We start from the raw sequence: 22,421 nt of genomic DNA on the forward strand, positions 1-22,421 counted from the left end.
AAGGGCAAGTTCCCATCTCCGGAGTTCGGATAGGTTGGTGTTGGTAGGAAGTATCCAGATAACTCGGACGGTGATATATATATATGTGTGTGTGTGTGTGTGTGTGTGTGTGTGTGTGTGTGTGTGTGTGTGTGCGCGAGTATATACCTATCCTTTTTTCCCCCTAAGGTAAGTCTTTCCACTCCCGGGATTGGAATGACTCCTTACCCTCTCCCTTAAAATCCACATCCTTTCTTCTTTCCTTTTCGTTCCCTCTTTCCTGACGAAGCAGCCGCCAGTTGCGCAAGCTCGAAATTCTGTGTGTGTGTGTGTGTGTGTGTGTGTGTGTGTGTGTGTGTGTGTGTGTGTGCGTGCGTTTTATTCATTGTGCCTATCTACCGGCGCTTTCCCGCTTGGTAAGTCTTGGAATCTTTGTTTTTAATATATTTTTCCCATGTGGAAGGTTCTTTCTATTTTATTTGCAATTAAATAATTTTATCAATAATTGATTGTTTTCATTATTAAGTGAACATAAACATCTTTCAATTAACAATTGTTTCATTTTGCCCTTGAAAAGATTACCATGGAGTTGCTTGATATTATTTGGTAACTTATTATAGAATTGTCTCCCAGTTTTGAAGGGACTGTGATCTGTAGGTCTTTTATTAGTTAGGATCCTATGATAGACTCATCTGGTTCATATATTGTAGTTACGGATGTCTCTGTCCATTACACTTATTTCATTGTTCTCTTTAACAATCATTATAGTGTTCAGGATATACAATGAGTACACAGTTAGTAAATTATAATTTTTGAAGTAGTCACTGCAGTACTGGCATTTGCTTGTATTAGCAATTATCCTAACTGCTCTGTTTTGAAGCCTGAAAATCCTATCCCTATAGACTGTGGGGTGCCCCACACAAAACCTCAGTCCCATGTTGCAAATTTGAGTGGATTAAACTGTAATGTACCTGTCTAAGGGAAAGGGGGGGGGATATTATATTGGAAAAACATTTTAATAAATAAATATTACTGGTAACCTTTTTACAGATTTACCTGATACACTCTATTCATAAAATATGTTCAACAATCAAAATGCCTAAAAACTTACGTTTATCAGATGTTTAAACTGTAGATAGTGATTCAGTATGAGTATTGTTATAATTTAATGATAACTTTATTGTTTCGGTCTTGTTCTTATTCAGTGTAAGTGTATTCATGGTTAATACAACATAACAATATTATGAGAAGGAAAGTTGGCTCTCACCATATAGTGGAGCTGCCGAGTCGCAGATAGGTACAACAAAAAGTACTTTTCGTTGTTATCTGCGACTCAGCATCTTCGCTATATGGTGAGTGGCAACTTTCCTTTTCATAATACTGTTGTATTCATTATTAGATATTCTGTGATCATTTCGAAGTTCTCAGTATTACTTTGGAATGCTAGCTGCTATCGCCCAACCTAATAAATGGTGTATCGTCAGCATAGTTCACTAGTTTTGAGTTTTGTGGCTGTGTTATGTTATTAATATATACAAGAAACTAGAATGACCTAAGTTTATTTCCCTGTGGGACTCTGTCTTAACAATGGAGTTCTGTATGCTAATTTTACTGTTTTGTTGTTATAACTTAGTGTATTGTCTTCTATTTCAGAGATAAGTACTTAAGAGTTATAGTGTTACTCCTCTTATACCATAAATTTCTAACTTGGATAATAGTACTGCATGCTTCACAGAATCAAATGCTTTAGACAAACCTAGAAGAGTCCCAGTAACTTTATTTCGTCTATCTAGTCTGTTCAGAAGTTCATGGAAAAAAGTTGGTACTCCTGTTTTTGTGGATTGTTCTTTTCAAAACCCATGCTGTGAGTTGTTTAATAGATTGTATTTACAGAAGAAGGATTCCAGTTGGTCTAGAATTACTCTTTCAAGCAGCTTGCGATGTGTTGACATCAGTAAAATTGGCCTGTAATTATTTATGTCAGTAGTTGCATCCTTTTTTATACACTGGTCATATCTCAGTAAGTTTTAAAACTTCATCTATTTAATAAATGTGTTTTTGGTTTTATTAATTCATTTTTGCATTCTTTATGCAATGTAGACCATATCTCATCCCAGCCACTAGATGTTTTTATTTTGTATTTAGAGATTATTTTAATGACCTCCTATACTGTAATACCCCTTAGGAAAAAGGAATTACTCATTTTAACTGCATTTATTTGTAATATTGGTTCATCAATTTCTTCTCTGCATGTCTTACTAAAATGCTTTGTGAAGACCTCACTTACTGTCTTTGGCTCATTCAACAATACTCAATTTTCTTCTAGGGCTATATTGCTGCAAACTAGACCTCTTTGTGTTAACATTCTTTGTTTAGAATATGCCAGATGGTTTTTCTAACATTACTGGATTTACTTATCTGTTAATAATAATAATGGTGTGCTTTTAGTCTGTTCAGGTATTTCCTGTATGTTTTTCTGCTGCTTTTTTGCTTTGTTACGAAGTACTGAAATTTTGTATCTCTGAACAACACATATAAGTCTTTCTTATTTTCTTTCAGTTTGTGTATTTTTTGAAGAAATTTAATGTTCTTTGTGTGGTCTGATTTCCTTACTACTTTTTTTTTTTTTTTTTTAAATATTTGACATGCCTGATTAAAACCATGGTTAAATATTTAATGGAAGAGCCCCCACTTTTCAATTAGTTCATGCGATCTGTGTACCTTTTGCCAGTCCCTCTGAGAAAGACCCTTCTTCATTTTTTTAGTTAACTTTCCTTTTATGAGTGAGTTGGTCACAATGCAGAACTATTTTGTGGTCTGTTTTAATCTCTATGGATAGAGTTCTATGGTCCGAGAGATATGTTTAAATAATTCTTACCACTATATATTTCCTATCTAGATTCACAACAACATGGTCAGTGCAGGACTGTGAGTTAGGTATTATTTTGGTTGGTTCCTCATTTATTTTGATACGGTTATAGCAGTGCAACAAGTCAGAATATCTAAGATAATGTACATTATAACTTAAAGAGTATATGTTTACTTCTCCTATTTTTCTGTCTGTAGATAGTTTATCCAGCAGTTGTCCTAATTGGCAAAAGAATTCTTTTACATCAGTATTTGGTCATCTACACAGGCCAATAATTTTGAAGCCGTTTTTGTGTACCTTCATTTTAACTGCTGCTGCTTCAAAGCCCATCCCATTGCAAGATTATCAACACACTCAGTGTTTCAACAATGAATGTTACTTCTAACATAAATGCCTGCTCCACCACCCTTGTGTATTTTTCTGAAATATGGGTCACGATGTTGTAATTGTTTAACTTAAAACTATGAGCCTCTTCATTTTTGCATGTAAGTCCATTCACAAGGTATATGTGTGGTTTATTTTCACATACAATTTTATCAACGTGTTCTATTTTGTTAGTAATTTATTGGGCGTTCTGGAACATAATTTTACATTTTTCGTCTTTCTTGATGCTGTCCATAGTCTTTCACCTTCATGTGTGCTCACCGAAGGCCTATGTACAATAAAAAAGGGATGTGAGTTTCACTTGAAAACTAACTGTTTTCGTATACAGAGGGGTCCAAAAAATGTATCCACTGTTTAAAAGTTCATAACTTGCAAACTAATTGCCGGAGTTGTCTCATTTTTGGTGAAAGTGTAGCTTAAAGTCCAACCTAAATATATCACTGTAATGTGTTCAAAATGGTCACCATTAACAACCACACACAAATGTTGCTGCCGAACTGTAAATATTTATTGTGTATTCCTGCTTTCCAAAATTTTCCAGAACCCACAGGATCTCCTCACTATGGATCAATTGGAACAAAAGCCACATCTAATGTAAGAGAAATTAGGGCTCAACTGGAAACATATAGGCAGTCAGTTTACCCTTGCTTCATTCATAAGTGGAAGAGGACAAAGAATGACTAGCATTGGTACAAGGTTCCTTCCACCATGCACTGTTGTGTTGGGTTGTGGAGTATGTAAGTACTGTAAAGGGAAAAGATTATAATGGGACTTGAAGCCGGAGATGGAGCACCAAGATAGTAATCAGGCCACACTGGAACAGTCAGCCCTGGTCAGCAACCCATATGATGAGTGGCACACCACATCTCCCATTTGACAGCCTTCTGCTTGATGAAAACCGACAATTCACTAGGAAGTACTGCAGCCCAACCCAGTGCTGGTTATGACAAGCAGTCATTGCCTCTATTACAGATAATTCGACATGACACACAAATGCCATGACTACTGAAAGCAGCAGCATTTAAGCCCATCTGAACCAGCCCATCAGGACTCGAGCAGCTGGGTAGTTATTTGACATGAATCCTATGCTGCTCAGTGCCATGCCAATGATGCAGACACACCTGCCACTGATGGGGCACGAACCACGGCCTGCCACCAAAGCATCTGGTCTCCAGGACAGCCCCGCACTTTTCCACCATTCCAGGAGTACAACATGATGTGCAGCCATTCCTGCTCTCACTAGGATATCAAGAGACCTCTAAGCACTGGGCACTAAAGCTTGACACAGCCAGACATTCTCACAGCATCTGCCATCAACCACACTTCTCCCAACCAGGGAATCTGAGAATCCAGCGACCCAGCAGCAGCAGCATGGTGCTTGGTCAGCAGCCAAGGGTCCACAAACTGGGAAATGCTGTGATATTCACCTTGTCCACCATCTTTACTTGCAGTTCCAGACCATTTACTGTAAACAAGCTGCGTTAAAGGAGTTATTGTAACCCTAATCAGACTTCCTTCAGCTTCACACGTCATAGTTCTTAAGAAGAGAACCACAATTCACAACTAGCCACCTGGAAATCCTGTTGTAACCAACAATGCAGAAACCAGGTGCCCTTGGCACCATTATAATAGATACAGATACTGGTGAGAGTACATTGAGATATTCTGACCATTCAACCATTAATAGTCTACATTCATACTCCACACCCCACTTTGAAGTACATAGCAGAACATACTCCTATTCATAGGCATCTGCAAAGGAGGGGAGGTGGCAATAAGGAGCAGTTGCCCCCTCCTGAAATCTTGGTGCAGGCTTCTTATTATTATGGAATTCTCGTACATTTCTGGATAGGATTACCTGTGACTACGCTACACTATAGGAATACCATTGTTGAGTGTAACGGGTAATACTATGGCTAAGCATTGACTTTATAACCTATGTTTGTTTTGTTGTTGAGCTGATCAGGGGGAATTGTAGCATGTCCTCTTCACAACAGTGAATTTTGCTACAGTCCTGTAGCCATTGTGAATGTGAAGATTTACTGAACATTGCCAAAATAGTCCCCAGTCTATTTTCTACCACTTCCTTGTAGAAACCTTGTCAAGCTGCAGAAGGAAATCATTCTGACATGCTGGCATGTGGATTCTAACCTCTATTTCCAGCACAGAATAAGCATTGCTGCAGTATACTTACTCAACATCTGTCCACGATTTCATTAAGGATGCTCCCCCCCCCCCCCCCCCCCTCCCCTTTCTCCAGCTTCCCAATTGAATCACAACAGAAGTTTACTACTTGTCTTTGGTCATGGCTTTTTGCAGTACTTTGTCTTTGGATCTAAGTGCAGCAATCAGAAAGAGAAAATATCATTTTCTGCACTAGAAGAGCAGACAAAAATGAGAAAATTATACACTCCAGAAATTGGGACCTTCTGAAACTTGATGGAGTGCAACACAGATCAAGATGCAGTCATAGAATTACAAATTGAGCAGTCCTGTTTTCAAGACTGCACAATAATGCGTCAAAATAGGAAGACAATAACCATCTTAGTTCAGTTGTTGCCCGTTAAGTCAGTTGCACCAGCAAATTTGAGGTAGATTTGGGACTTTCTCGGGTGTTGTGCTGAGTTACATTTCACAAAAAAAGGTAGTCTTGAAAACTGAGTTTTATAATTTTAACTATGCCCCTCAACTATGAGGAATGAGTGGCATGAAAACAACAAAAATCCATTTAGATGTTGTGATCTGAAGTTTTGTAAGCAGAAAAGATGATATAGATGGCATCAGAGTTGAATAAATGTTTTTAAAGTTTATATTTTGTTCCTCCACTTTGAAGAGTATTGATCAGTTACATTTCTGCGGGTGCTTTTTGTTAATAACCAACAATATTTTCTCAATTTTTCAGACTTTTTTTTCATATTTCTGTTTTCTTTTTTTTTTTCAGGGTTAAGCGCTCATTATTGATATATAATCAAACATATCTTTCATGAATATTTCTAGCTTGATTTCCTAACTCATTGGATTTAATTATGTGGGAGTGTAATTTATGTTGTTAAATCAAGAAGGTGGAATCTGTATTCATTTTGCTGATAGAAAAGATGTACTTTATATGTATTAATGCAGTACGCTTACCTCTCAGATATCAAAATAATCTATGTCCAACAAATATTGAGTTGAAATTATCAGTTGTTTGACATATAATATGCTTATTATACTTCTCATCAAATTCAGTTCTTAAACACTCTGAATCAACTACTTCTAAAATGGCAACTTTGAAATCTTGCTTCCTCTTGGACAGCTTTCTGTGGACAGCCATGTTCCTGTTTAGCACACAATATGTTTTTTTTTGCTTCATTTCATGCATTGAACACAAGTACAGCTGCTGAATTACTACTGGGTATGTTATATTTAGTCTAATTTTATCTTTATGGTTCACATTGATGAGATCTGTAGGGGGCTGTAAATGACAAATAACATGTAGCAAATGTGTTTAATAACCATTTCTTAAATGCATGTAGTAGAAAATACAGTAACAAACAGTTCAAGAGAAAAATCACAGCAGTGTGTTGAAATGCAACTCATAAAATTCTATCATGTGAATTTATCACCAACTTCTTCATCTGATATTAAGAAAATATATATTCGCTCAAAAATAAAGGCTCATCTGGGATTAATGCTGTTTCCAACAGAGTACTAGAGATTTGTTCTCATATAATAAGCCCTGTCTTATCAGAAATATGTGATGTATCACTCACTCAAGGCACTTTTTATAGAGCTTGAAATGACATTATTAAACCCATTTCTAAGAAGGTGATAGGAAATATATCAATAACTACTGACTTAATGGGAATACCATTTACACATTCACTCACCAAATTTTATAAACACTAAACAACAAAATAGCACCGGTTGATATTTTCTGTGACCTATCTAAGGTATTTCACTGTGTGAATCACAGAATGGTCACACACTCAATTTTAAACAGACACAACATATTCTGTTCTTGACATAGTGTAACTTCAAAATTTTTAGTTTTCCATATTAATGAGAATAACTGGAAAAAGACACATTTTGTACTCCTATAGCAACTTAGTTCTGCCACGTTTGCGCTTAGAATCATTGCAAATCTTGGGTAACGAAAAGTTGAAATATTCTTTCTTTTTTCACTCAATAATATTATATGGAGTCTTCATGGCATAAAATGTGCTATAAACATAGTATGTGGTGCTCACCCACAATCATCTGGGAGACATCTGCTTAAGGAGCTGGGCTTTTTGACTACTGCTTCACAGTATGTTTATTTCTTCATAAAATTTGTTGCAAATAACCCATTACAATTCAAAAGAAACAATGATGTGCATTATTACAGTACCAGAAGGAAAAACTGACTTTCATTACACCACATTGAAGTTGTCCTTAGCACAAAAAAGGATCCACAATGCTACAATAAAAATCTTTGATCACTTACCCAGTGATATAAAATATCAGACAGAAAACAAAGTAAAATTTGAAAACAAACTGAAAAAGTTTGTTAAGAACTACTCCTATTTCACAGGAGAGTTATTATAATTGTAATGTATAAAATGTGGTAGATAGGACTTACTAACTCACAGCAGTGTGTTTTTTTTTATTGAAAATAAAGACAAAATAAAAATATTCTAAATTTTCAACATGTAACCATTGTTACAAATTAATTTGCAATGTGAATATGAAATGACTTGTTCACAATATAACCATTTATCATGTGAATTATCTATGGAACGTGAACTAAGTAACTACTGTTTTCACTGCTATTATGTGTTGATTGGAAAATTACACAAAATACACTGAAGCACCAAAGAAACTGGTGTAGAGATGCGCATTCAAATACAGAGACATGTAAACAGGCAGAATACGGCGCTGCAGTCAGCAACGCCTGTATAAGGCAACGAGTGTCTGGTGCAGTTGGTAGATCTATTACTGCTCCTACAATGGCTGGTTATCAAGAATTGAGTGAGTTTGAATGTGGTATTATAGTTGGCACATGAGTGATGGGACACAGCATCTCAGATGATGAAGTGGGGATTTTTCTGTATGACCATTTCATGTGTGTATCATGAATATCAGGTATCCGATAAAACATCAAATCTCCAACATCACTGTGGCTGGAAATATATCCTGCAAGAACGGGACCAACGATGACTGAAGAGAATCGTTCAACATGACAGATGTGCAACACTTCGGCAAGTTACTGCAGATTTCAATGCTAGGCCATCTACAGACGTCAGTGTGCGAACCATTCAATGAAACATCATTGATATGGGCTTTTAGAGCTGAAGGCCCACTTGTGTACCCTTGATGACTATACAACGCAAAGCTTTATGCCTCGCCTGGGCCCATCAACACTGACATTGGACTGTAGATGGCTGGAAACATGTTGCATGGTCAGACGAGTCTCATTTCAAATTGTATCGAGTGAATGGATTGTATGGGTATGAAGACAACCTCATGAATCCCTGGGCCCTGCATGTCAGCAGGGGACTATTCAAGCTGGTAGAGGCTTTATAGTGGTGTGTGGCATGTGCAATTGGTGTGATATGGGACCCCTGATATGTCTAGATATGACCCTGACAGATGACATGTATGTAAGCATCCTGTCTGACCACCTGCATCCATTCATATCCATTGTGCATTCTGATGAACTTGGGCAATTCCAGCATGACAATGCGACACCCCACACATTCATAATTGCTACAGAGTGGCTCCAGGAACACTCTTCTGAGTCTAAACACTACCGCTTGCCACCAAACTCCCCAGACATGAACATTATTGAGCATATCTGGAATGCCTTGCAATGTGCTGTTCAGAAGAGATCTCCACCCACTCATACTCTTATGGATTTATCAGCAGTCGTACAGGATTCATGGTGTCAGTTCCCTCCAGCACTAGTTTAGACATTAGTCGAGTCCACACCACATAAGTTGCAGCACTTTTGGAGCTTGTGGGGGCCCTACACGATATTGGGCAGGTGTACCAATTTCTTTGGCCCTTCAGTGTATAATGGTCATTTGTTAGTTATATTGAGGCCATCCTTTACAAACAAATGGTTACAGAGCCACACTATGTGATCAAAAGTATCTGGACACCTGGCTGAAAATGACTTACAAGTTTGTGGTGCCCTCCATCGGTAATGCTGGAATTCAATATGGTGTTGGCCCTCCCTTAGCCTTGATGACAGCTTCCACTCTTGCAGACACATGTTCTGTCAGGTGCTGGAAGGTTTCTTGGGCAATGGCAGCCCATTCTTCATGGAGTGCTGCACTGAGGAGAGTTATTGATGCCAGTCGGTGAGGCCTGGCATGAAGTCGGCGTCCAAAACATCCCAAAGGTGTTCTTTAGGGGCCAGGCCAGGACTCTGTGCAGGCCAGTCCACTACATGGATGTTATTCTCATGTAACCACTCCACCACAGGCAGTGCATTATGAGATAGTGCCATGCAAAACAATAAGGGGTGGAAGCCCCCCGCTCCGGTCGCAGGTTCGAATCCTGCCTCGGCATAGGTTAGTTAGGTTTAATTAGTTCTAAGTTCTAGGCGACTGATGACCTCAGAAGTTAAGTCGCATAGTGCTCAAAGCCATTTTTTTGCAAGCCCCCCTCCATGAGAAAACTGACCACACCATAACACCACCACCACCTCTGAATTTTGCTGTTGGTACTACACACGCTGGCAGATGACATTCACTGGGCATTCACCATACCCACACCCTGCCATCAGATAACCACATTGTGTACCATGATTCGTCACTTCACACAATGTTTGTCCACAGTTTACTTGTCCGCTGTTTACACTCCTTACACCAAGCGAGGCAGTGTTTGCCATTTACCGGTGTGATGTGTGGCTTATGAGCAGCCCTCGACCATGAAATCCAAGTTTTCTCACCTCCCGTCTACCTGTCATAGTACTTCCAGTGGATCCTGATGCAGTTTGGAATTCCTGTGTGAGAGTCTGGATAGATGTCTGCCTATTACACATTAACCCTAGGCCGCCCAAGTCTTTTTTTCTAACTTAGATGCCTAAGGGGGGGGGGGGGGGGGGGGAGGGGTTCGGTGAGCCCACAGGTATTAAATAAGTTTACTGATGAAAAATTACAACTTTCAAAATGATCTATGTATTTTAACTAACCCATCGGTTTATGAATGTTGTTAATTGTTATAAATATTGCATTGAGATAACAAAAATTTGACGTATTACAATACAAAATACATACAAGAGACTACTCTGAGTCCTCAACTTCAAAGCAAGAGACACACTTCACAATTTTTTCTGAATTTGTGTTACATGCATGTTTATGACACTGTCCACAATACTGTTTTGGTTTACTTAGATTGTTGTACTTCTGCTTCTTTGTTTTAGCTTTACACAAATATGGCACCGACCTTTCTCTGCAGGAGGCTGACATGCTTCTGTTGCCACTTCTTTGATTTTCTTTTGTAGAATAGTCTATATTGATTGAACAATTTGGTTAGATAACTCTCTTGCATTGGAACTTCTTCCTTTTACCTGCAATTTCACTTATTCCATACCAGCTTGCAGAACATAAAGTTTCTGTTTGTTATGTTTCTTTTCATTCCATCTTGGATGTTGCTGGATGAATATGGTGGTTGCATTGATGGCACAAATATCGATGAGAGAGTAAAATACAGATAGAAGCCATCTCTTTGTTCCCCTCTTGCAGGTGTACATACGCGCCATTTGATCAATGGTATCAATTCCACCATTAGTGGAATTATAATATGCATTTATCTTGGTTTTATTCTTCTCTCCTCCAACAGTGGTTTCATTTTTGCTATGTAGGACACCAAAGTTACTGGAAACGTACCTGTTGATGGGTCTATGAACAAGAACATTGATGAATATAGCTCTCAATTTGATGTGTTCTTCATTATGTCTGGAATATGCTTCCTGTTTGACTGGAGAGTTCCTACTGCAGTAACTTTGTAGTGTTGGTAAAACTCTTCCGCCAAATCCACCGATGTGTAGCATCGGTCTGTAGCAATATTTCGACCAGTATTTTTCACAGGTGCTGCCAGATGTTTGATGACAGCTGCTGAACCCCGTTCTTCTTTCGACAAATTCTGAACATTACCTGCATAGGGTTCCATATTCAAGACGTATCTGTCAACTGCATCGGACATCGGGTGTATAAGGATGCAATACTTGCCCAGTTTATCCTTCATAAATACTTTGAAGGGGCAGCGCCCTCTAAACAAGCTGAGCATCTCATCAATGGTGAGGTGGACCCCTGGTTTATACAGTAGTGGAAACCTGTCATTCACTTTGTTGAAAACATCACAGATTGCTGTGAACTTGTCTGCTTCCCTTCTTAGCTGGCTGGTACTTTTGTCATCAAACCTTATGATTGCAATAAGTCCCTTGGAATGATCTCTTGCCGTAATACCCTTGTAAACTGGCCGACCCATTAGGTCTGACCAAAGATCATGTACACTGACAGAATTGTCCTTATTTGCCCCCGTAAGTATCAGGATTCCTGTAAAGGCATACAATTCTTTCTCATTAGTCAAAGTAACATTTCGCCTAACTGCCTCTTCCTTTGAATGTTTTACTATAACATCCATGGTGTCAGGTGTAAGAAGTAACTTCAAGGCTTCTCCAGGTGAATGGCAAACACCAGCTGGAGTTACTCCTGACAGCTCTCTTACTATATTAGCAACAGACCTCCAAGGAATTCTAGGCTGTGTGGTTAAGTACCTTCTTCCAGACTTGGCCACAATAACATCCTGATGGTCACTGCCTGAAGCTGCATGATCTTCATCTTCTCTATCATTCACATCACTTTCCTGATTTGAATCATACTCCATAACACCATCCTCATATTCACTTTCGCTCCCCGAGTCAGAATCTGCATCTAAAATTTCATTCAGAACTCTTTCTAAAGACGAGTCATGTATTCTTTTAGCCATTTCTAAGTCTTGGTGTGAACAGTAGGGAACTGCACTAACTCACTGCAAGTTTACAAGCTAAATAACAGCTGACTGACATCAACAATCACTTCCTCTGAAAGTAAACCGATTGTTGTGAATATCAAGAATACCAACCAACAAGAAACTAACTTACATTGTTGTAGAGATGATAAATACGAAATTCTACTAAGGGAAATTTTCTATAGCATGGAAGCCTAAGGGGGGGTGGGGGTTGTTGGACCCATAGTAAGTTTATTTATTTTTTCTTACAAAGCAGTAATTTTCTTTAAAATATATTGACACTAACATTTCATAAAATAGCCAACAAACAGTAACTCAAAGGGAATATGTAGTATGAAAGTTAAATGGGCAAAAGCAGGGGACATAAAAGAATTGTGGCTTCAACCCCCCCCCCCCCCCCTCCCTCCCCTTAGGCGTCCTTGGGTTAAGACCCTCTTCAACTGTTGGCAGTGGGGTCAGTCAACAAATGCAGTTGGCTTTTATGCTTTCATGCTGTATGTATTCCTTTCATGTTTCCACTTCACTATCACATTGGAAACAGTGGACCTAGGGTTGTTTGGGAGTGTGGAAATCTCGCATACAGACATATGACACAATTGACACCCAATCAGCTGGACACATCCGAATTTTGTGAGTTCTGCAGAATGCCCCATTCTGCTCTCTCACGATTCCTAATGACTATGGAGGTCACTGATATGGAGTACCTGGCAGAAGGTGGCAGCACAATGCACCTAATATGAAAAACGTGTTTTTTGTGGGTGTCTGGATACTTTGATCGCATAGTTTATAGGACAAACAGATATTGTAATCATGTAAATAAAATAGAAAGAAACTTCCACATGGGAAAAATATATTAAAACAAAGATTCCAAGACTTACCAAGCGGGAAAGTGCCGGTAGATAGGCACAGTGAATGAAACACACAAACACACACACAGAATTTCGAGCTTTCGCAACCGTCGGCTGCTTCATCAGGAAAGAGGGAAGGAAAAGGAAAGATGAAAGGATGTGGGTTTTAAGGGAGAGGGTAAGGAGTCATTCCAATCCTGGGAGTGGAAAGACTTACCTTAGGGGGAAAAAAGGATAGGTATATACTTGCGCACGCACACACACACGCATATCCACCCATACATACACATCTTTCCTTTTCCTTCCCTCTTTCCTGACGAAGCAGCCACCGGTTCCGAAAGCCCGAAATTCTGTGTGTGTGTTTGTGTGTTTTATTCATTGTGCCTATCTACCGGTGCTTTCCCGCTTGGTAAGTCAAAGATATTGTAATCAGTCATATAAAAATATAAAGTAATCAAGTAAGCATTGATTAGATGATTATCCCAGTCATAGGCTAAACAATTACAAAAGTCAGTGCAAACGGAAGAAGTCAAAAGAGCGCACTGCCACTCAACTACCCCAACAGCTCCATGCACAACAGAGTGCTCTGAAGTCACCTATCCTGATAAATGAAAAACTATATGCTGAACCACCAAAGACAAATATTCAGTATCAGTCCAGTAGGTCCTGCACCCTCCTAAGGTTCATCCCTCTGATTTTGCTACAGAAATTGAACTGTTTGGTTTTGTTGTAGCTTCTTACATTCTAATGGTGCTTGTAAGTGTCAACGAGGAATTGACTGGTGTTATCTTTGCATCAGGTGTCATGATATCAATGCAACGTTTCCAAAAATCTATGACTTGTCAAGTTGTTATAAATGCTTACCATTGTACTTGAAACATATTGAACAAAAATGTTTTGTGTTGTGTATCATGAAATAGAAATATATTAAATCAAAATGCAGGAAGATAACAGAAATATCAGCAATTTTCATATTTTGGTGATTTTCTCAGTAAGCATAGAAATATGAAGAGTGATCTTTATATTTACTTGTTTCTTTTTCCAGTTTTCATGAACATACACAATGTTGTCTCTTTGTGGAAGAGCAGTACTTGTAAAACAATGGAGCTGTCAAAATGAATTTCTCCAGATTCTTTGTAAGTATGTCAGCACCCAAGGCCCCCAGGGTGACAGTTCTGCATACTTTAGTGATGGTCCGAGATCTCAGAAGTTGTCATGGTCAACATCTACTGGAAATAATTCTCTTCTTCCTAAACAAGCTCAAGTGGTAATATGTGGTGCTGGAACAGTAGCAAATTCTGTAGCATATCATCTTGTGCAAAGTGGGTGGCATGATATATTGGTACTGGAACAAGAAAGGTTAGTAATGTAAAATATGGTTTACATTTTGTATATGTTATATGTTCTATATTTAAATATTAATCCAATTTTTGTTGTAAAGGATTGGAAGTGGCACATCTTCATTTGGCTCTGGCACCTTGGGCCTGTTTAAACCTATGGCTGACAGACATCTTATTATGTACAGCATTAAACTATATCGACAGCTTGAGGAATTGGGATATGACATAGGTAATAATCTGCCTCGGCAGACTCTGAGATCTGCAGCAGGCATTTGCACAATACATTAGATATTTTTCTTGTCTCAGTTTTTTTCCCTAGTGACTGTACATGATCATACACTAAATAAGTCAAAATTATGGGAAAATCATATTTTATGTCTGGTGTGAGATTTCATATAAAAGAATATCACATGTAGAGAACAACTGCTTGCTGTAAACGTTTCTTTTTTTAAATATTCTTGCTAATCATAATAAACTCCTAAAGTAATACATATTCATTTATTTCATATATTTTTGTTTACATGTGAACGTAACTGTAAATTTAATTTCTGGATAAACTGGCGTGAGGTAGACCTACTGCTAAATTTGCTAGTTGCTTTTCAAATTCACATTGCTCCATGTAATTCCTGACAGCGATGTTGAAGAACTGATTGTTGTTTGTTAAATGTAATTATAACCAATCATTCAATATTCCTTTCATATTTGTCATTTGGAATTTTGTGGTTAAGCATCTCGAACAGCCTTGATAACTAAGAATGTATTTATTACCCTGTAACCATTACCACATATGAAACTTCCTTTCAGATTAAAACTGTGTGCCGGACCGAGTCTTGAACTCAGGGTCTTTGCCTTTCATGGGCAAGTGCTCTACCACTTGCCTGCGAAAGGCAAAGGCCCCAAGTTCAAGTCTCGGTCCGGCACACAGTTTTAATCTGCCAGGAAGTTTCATATCAGTGCACACTCCGCTGTTGAGTGAAAATCTCATTCTGATTACCATGCATGTTTATTTTGTTGTGTTTGAGTTCTTGTCTTACAAAGTTGATGCTTCTGCTGGTCTTGAATTGATGTTATACCTTATGTTATAAATTACACTAGTCTCTATTTTAAAACTTTTTGTCAGAAGATTTGTTTGAAAGTTGGTGTTCTTCAATCAATTTTTTATACTGATTCTAGAAATAATTACTGTTTTGGCCTATCATATCAGGTTTTTGCACAAAATAAGAAGTAATGTTTTGATGTTATTTTCACTTCTGAGTTCACAAATATATTCTAACACCATTTCACACAAGGTGACTTTTTAATCAAAACACTTTTACAAAATATTCCTCAGAACACCCCTAATTTGTTTTGTGACTACCTTCTATAAAAACAAGAAGTCAACAGTGTTCCATAAATTTTTAAAATTTCTTTTCTGTGACTTCCTTGTAGATCGTCATACATGATGACTGTCCCTCTTCAACATCCAACAGTAATTGGTCATCATAGCTGCTGTCCAGTGCCACCTCTTAATGTCTTGGTGAAAACGTTCTCTCTGCTTTTCAATATCATGTCCCAAATTTCTGGAAAGTAGTCGATATGTGAGTGTAGAAAGTGGACGTCCACACTCATTTAACAACCCATCTTCTTGGAATTTTGCAACTATTTTCAACAATGGCCTTGTAATTAGTATCTTCTTTATTCCACAGAAAGTCCTCAGTAACTGATCGGGAAGGCAGTCATGCACCTTTTTCTCTTTTCTTCATTGTCTTCTCAGAATCTTCTTCCTTTATCAATTTCTTTACTTGAGGACTAAAAAGGAATTCCAGCTTTCAATTTGTCTCATGTGGTGAAGGGAAATTTCTTGGAAAGGTGCAGGGTCCTTACTGGATAAAGCCTTTACAAATTACTTCATCAAGCCCAATTTGATCTTTTTTCTTTCTTTCTTTCTTTCTTTCTTTTCTTTCTTTTTTTTTTCTACAAGCAGTTCATGCAGGATGTTTTTAGTTACAGGCAGAAAATTTATCCCCCCTGACCAAACTTTCACATTCTAATGTCTCTGCCTAACCGACTGTCATTCACATAGAAAGCAAGATATTTTTTGTGAATCCAGCTTGTTGTCCCAGTAGTATTCTGATAACTTTGAAGTCATGACAGATAAGCCAAGTGTGTTCCTCATACTGGATACTTGTGAATAATATCTTCATGTTCTCATATGTCGCTTTCGTTTGAAATTAATGGCCACAAGACTGGACCCATACATCTTTATGCAGTAACACATCTTTCAGGCTCCTCAGTGACAAGTCTAGGAAAGTCCCCACTGTGTAGGATAATGTTCCAATGCCATGGAAGTGCATTAACTCTTTTATGTTATTGCAGTAAACTGATGACTCATTCCGTGAGAATAAAGGATCTAATTCTTCATCACTATATGTATACCATGAGTAATGTGTCCCTGCTTCCAGAAGATTCTTACTTTTTAACCGGGAGCCAAGTAGTTATGCAGATTCCTTAGGCAAATTCAAATCTTATATGAGAGCATTAAGTGCACTCAGAGAACAGTTATGGAGTAAAGTCGCATTCAGACTGTTGGGAGTCACTATCGTCTTTGGTAACTCCATCAACTTCATTTTCGTCATCATCTTCTGCCATGTTCTCTACAACAGCTGGAGGAAGAGCAGCAATCAGATCTTCTCCATGTGCAAACTGGTCTAATGACTGAATCAATGCTTGGATACACAATTTGTCTCTTATTTTTTGAACTGTAGCCCTCAACATTAACTAAGCAGTAGTAACAGTCATTAAGATGATTTTTAGGCTCTCTCCACAGCACTGGAATCACAAATGGGATGCATGTTTTTCTTTCCTTTCATCCACAATCGTAATCTTTCCACACGATAGTGTCTAACTGTCTCTGGTGCTATCCCTTGTGCTGGTCACCAAGTTTCATTTTAAAATAAGCTTGATAAGGTTTTTATACAAAGTCTGCTTAGTCACCATTAATTCGCAAAAATGTAACACAAAATATTTTGGTTCTCACACTTGCATGTTGACATTATTGTAACTATCAGCAATAGGTGAAGTGTTTCATTAATACTGTCTTAAATATACAGAATAATCACAATACAGCACTGGTTATCCAAGCCTGCAGACAAGCAACACTTTCAGGATCACACAATAACAACTAGCATCAACAGGTGTAACAGCCTGAAGGTATGCAGGGCCATATTGAGAAATTTCCCTCCGACAATACACATAACATATGGGCACAGCAATATATCTTTGAAGTCAAATTGTGTCAAAAATGTACTTGATAGCAAAAAATTGAAAACAGATTTGGAGCCAGCATAAAAAGTTGAGGCAATGTTATATATTAGTTTTCAGTCATCTGATAACTTGCAGACTAGTGTTATATTTGACAATTAAACAAGAGAGATGGTTTTTCAAGGCATATTTGAAAATTTTGAAAACTACAGGCATTATTGAAAACGGTCTCAACACCACATTAAAAGCCAGAACAACCATAATAATTGTAGTCTGATGGAAACTCTCCCCAGAAAAATGATTTGATAATATTAATAAACGATTTAGAAAGCTTTATGGATTAGTAATATGGTCACTGCTTGCATTAAAGAGCCTTAGAAATAATTCCACTATCTTAAAAGATTTTATCATTACAAGCTCTGTGTTTTGCTGTGTTCTTCAGTCTGAAGACTGATTTGGTGCTGCTCTCCACACTACTCTATCCTTTGTATCTCTGAATAACTACTAATGAACTGAACCTGCTTACTGTACGCATCTCTTGGTATCCATCTACAACTTTTATGCCCCCCAACTTCTCTCCATTACCAAATTGATGATTCCTTCATACCTCAAGATATGTTCTATCAACTGATCCTTTCTTTTAATCAAGTTGTGCTATAAATTTCTTTTTTTCCAATTTCTATCAGTAACTACTCATTAGTTACTCAATCTATTGCTCTAATCTTCAGCAGTCTTCTGTAACACAACATTTCAAAAGCTTCAGTTATGTTCTTGTGTGAACTGCTTACTTTCCACATTTCACTTACATAAAAGGCTACACTCCAGCCAAATACATTCAGAAAAAAGTCTTAACATTTAAATTTATATTATGCTTTTTCAGCAATGCTTTTCATGCTATAGCAAATATCCTTGCTACTTTGGCCATCATCAGTTATTTTTCTTTCCAGGTAGGAGAACTCATGTATTACTCAAAGTTTTTGTTTCTTCTCCCTAAACTTTAATTCTCTCTCCAGATTTGCCCTTGGTGTCCTTTACTGCTGGCCCAATGTACAGATTGAGTAACATCGATGATAGGCTACAACTCTGCCTCCACCCTCTTAACAGTTATCACCTCACTTACGTGTCCTTCAGCTCTTAAAACTTCATTCTAGTTTTTGTGCACGTTGTAAATAATCTTTTGTTGCCTAATGTTTTGTTCCCCATATTTTGTCCCTGATACAGTGTAGGCAGGTCAGTTGGTAAATCACATGGGTGCTTTCACATGTGGCTCTGCCTTTGATCGTGTGCACCTTCGGGGTTACAGGACTGGAGTAGGTGGTGATGGGAGGGTGCATGGGACAGGTTTTACACCGGGGGCGGTTACAAAGGTAGGAGCCAGAGGGTAGGGAAAGTGGTTTGGGAACAGCCATTGGTACCAGGATGGCCCCCTCGTACACCAACCTATTCATGGGTCGCTTAGAGGAAAGCTTCTTGGTTACCCAGGGCTGCCAACCCAAAGTTTGGTACAGATTTATTGATGACATCTTCATGATCTGGACTCACACTGAAGAAGAACTCCAGAATTTCCTCTTCAACCTCAACTCCTTTGGTGCCATCAGATTCACCTGGTCCTACTCCAAAACCCATGCCACTTTCCTTGACGTTGACCTCCATCAATCCAATGGCCAGCTTCACACGTCCGTCCACATCAAACCCACCAACAAGCAACAGTACCTCCATTATGACAGCCCATTCCACATCAAACGGTCCCTTCCCTACAGCCTAGGTCTTCGTGGCAAACGAATCTGCTCCAGTCCGGAATCCTTGAACCATTACACCAACAACCTGAAAACAGCTTTCGCATCCCACAACTACCCTCCCAACCTGGTACAGAAGCAAATAACCAGAGCCATTTCCTCATCTCCTCAAACCCAGAACCTCTCACAGAAGAAACACAAAAGTGCCCCACTTCTGACAAGGTACTTTCCGGGACTGGACCGGACTCTGAATGTGGCTCTCCAGCAGGGATACGACTTCCTCAAATCCTGCCCTGAAATAAGATCCATCCTTCATGAAATCCTCCCCACTCCACCAAGAGTGTCTTTTTGCCGTCCACCTAACCTTTGTAACCTCTTAGTTCATCCCTACGAAATCCCCAAACCACTTTCCCTACCCTCTGGCTCCTACCCTTGTAACCACACCCGGTGTAAAACCTGTCCCATGCACCCTCCCACCACCACCTACTCCAGTCCTGTAACCCGGAAGGTGTACATGATCAAAGGCAGAGCCACATGTGAAAGCACCCACGTGATTTACCAACTGACCTGCCTACACTGTGATGCTTTCTATGTGGGAATGACCAGCAACAAACTGTCCATTCGCATGAATGGACACAGGCAGACAGTGTTTGTTGGTAATGAGGATCACCCTGTGACTAAACATGCCTTGGTGCACGGCCAGCACATCTTGGCACAGTGTTACACCGTCCGAGTTATCTGGATACTTCCCACTAACACCAACCTGTCAGAACTCCGGAGATGGGAACTTGCCCTTCAGTATATCCTCTCTTCTCGATATCCGCCAGGCCTCAACCTCCGCTAATTTCAAGTTGCCGCCACTCATACCTCACCTGTCTTGCAACAACTTCTTTGCCTCTGTACTTCCGCCTCAACTGACATCTCTGCCCGAACTCTTTGCCTTTACAAATGTCTGCTTGTGTCTGTGTATGTGTGAATGGATGTGTGTGTGTGTGTGTGTGTGTGTGTGTGTGTGTGTGTGTGTGTGTGTGTGTGTGTGTGTGTGTGTGTGTGCGTGCGAGTGTACACCTGTCCTTTTTCCCCCTAAGGTAAGTCTTTCCGCTCCAGGGATTCGAATGACTCCTTACCCTCTCCCTTAAAACCCACATCCTTTCATCTTTCCCACTCCTTCCCTCTTTCCTGAAGAAGCAACCGTTGGTTGCGAAAGCTAGAGAATTTTGTGTGTATGTTTGTGTTTGTGTTTGTTTGTGTGAAATCTGCAATCGAGTCACAAATTTTGTGTGATCCTCAATTTGATTAAACTTTTGTTACTAAGCATTGGTGTGATACTGAGTCACACGGTTTTGAAAGATAAAAAAGTCAAGAAATACTGTATCCACGTAACTGCCTCCAACCACGTGGAGATCAGGATGTTGTGTGAGAAAAGCACAAGTTTGGATTCACTGATGTTTTTGGAATTCATGATGGTTAGAATGAGGAGGTCATTCTGTTTGAGAGCCAGATCTGATTTTGATGAAATAAAGCCTATATCATGCTCCAAGCTGTGCCTCAAGTTACCTGCAAAATTCGTCTAGTAATGTTTTGGAGATTAGCGTGTTCATTACACCTAACTATTACCTAATTCTGCACATGCATATCAGTATTTTTGTTATGATGAGTGGTGGTGACTAAGCTACTGTACACATAATAGTATCAGTTGCCCTCGCATCTATGCTCTTCAGATAAGTACAGCTCGTGATACGCACCCCACTCTTACCCTTCCAGGCTGCACCAGTGCACGATGTTTTGGAATGCACAGCACCGCTTCTGAACAGTGCATACAGAGGGGCATGGACAGGAGTGTGCATCTGTGCATCATGCTATTGGAGTAGCTATGTGTTATACAATGTGTACATTATGCAACAAATAGTGTGGAAGTATGAATCACAAACAATGAAGATTGTATAAGCATTGTACTCATTACTTACTCATGTAGCACATATCAACCAGTAAAAGTATTTTTACAAATAGGATAAAGAACAAAAGTAAAAGAGTAAATAGCTTTTTAAAAGAGTTTTAATTTTCCCTATTTGGCGTAATAACCTTCAAATCAATAAGTTTCTTGTGCTACACACTTTCTAAAGCAGCCTATGTTGTTCCTCAGCGTTCAAGCTCTCTCCTTAAGAAATTTCATTCAAATCAGTTTGGCAGGTTAGTTGTGAAAGTGTAACAGGCAGTTGCTTTCACATTTATAATATTACTATGGTTATGGATAAAACTATAAATTATAATGTATTTATTGTCCATGATCTGATTTTGTTTAGGTAAAGCCTGTATGGTGCTCCAAGCTCAAGTTACCTGCAAAGACCCAATGAAAATTCGTCTAATAATGGTTTGGAGATAGCGTGTTCATACAGACAGACAGACAAGACAGTTTTAGTAAAACTTTAAATCTTTTTTTTTCTGTGGTCTGGTTTTCATCTACAGTGCCCCAAGCTATGTCTAAATTACATGTGAAAAACCCATGAAAATTTGACCAGTAGTTTTGAAAAGTGTGTTCTAGCAGACAGACATGACAAAATCAAACAATGGAAAATACAGGATGGGATGTATCGATATGCTACTCATCATTTGGTGGAGATGCTGAGTTGCGGATATGCACAACAAAAAGACTGTCAGAAAGTGAGCTTTCAACCAACTAGGCCTTCATCAGAAACACACACACACACACACACACACACACACACACACACACACATATATATACACAGAGAGAGAGAGAGAGAGAGAGAGAGAGAGAGAGAGAGAGAGAGAGAGAGAGAGAGAGAGCTTACTTTCTGATAATCTTTTTGTTGTGCCTATCTGCGACTCTGCACCTTCGCTATACAGACAGACATGACAGTTTTACAGATTTATTATTAGTATAGATTTACATTAATGATCTAGTGGATGACGTTGCAGGCTTCCTAAGGCTCTGTGTGAATGATGCTGTTGTCTTTAGGGAAGTTGCAGTGGCAGAAGACTGTAGCAAAATGTAGAAGAACGTGCAGTTGGTACAAGGACTAGC

General features: G+C 38.9%; 1 protein-coding gene across 5 annotated transcripts in view; it reads left to right on the forward strand.

Annotated features, from left to right (window-relative positions):
• Nucleotides 1-22,421, forward strand: part of LOC126272648 (pyruvate dehydrogenase phosphatase regulatory subunit, mitochondrial-like) — a 181,014-nt gene that overhangs the window by 14,653 nt on the left and 143,940 nt on the right. For all 5 annotated transcript variants that reach the window (XR_007549249.1, XM_049975641.1, XM_049975644.1 and 2 more), the window contains exons 2-3: nt 14,105-14,418; nt 14,501-14,628. Coding sequence is in view for 4 of the 5 variants with exons in the window: in XM_049975641.1 (XP_049831598.1) it covers nt 14,123-14,418; nt 14,501-14,628 (424 nt within the window). In the remaining variant the exon portion in view is untranslated. The remainder of the gene's footprint in view (nt 1-14,104; nt 14,419-14,500; nt 14,629-22,421) is intronic.

Source organism: Schistocerca gregaria, chromosome 5 (genome assembly GCF_023897955.1).
Source record: "Schistocerca gregaria isolate iqSchGreg1 chromosome 5, iqSchGreg1.2, whole genome shotgun sequence".
NCBI classification, from domain to species: domain Eukaryota; kingdom Metazoa; phylum Arthropoda; class Insecta; order Orthoptera; family Acrididae; genus Schistocerca; species Schistocerca gregaria.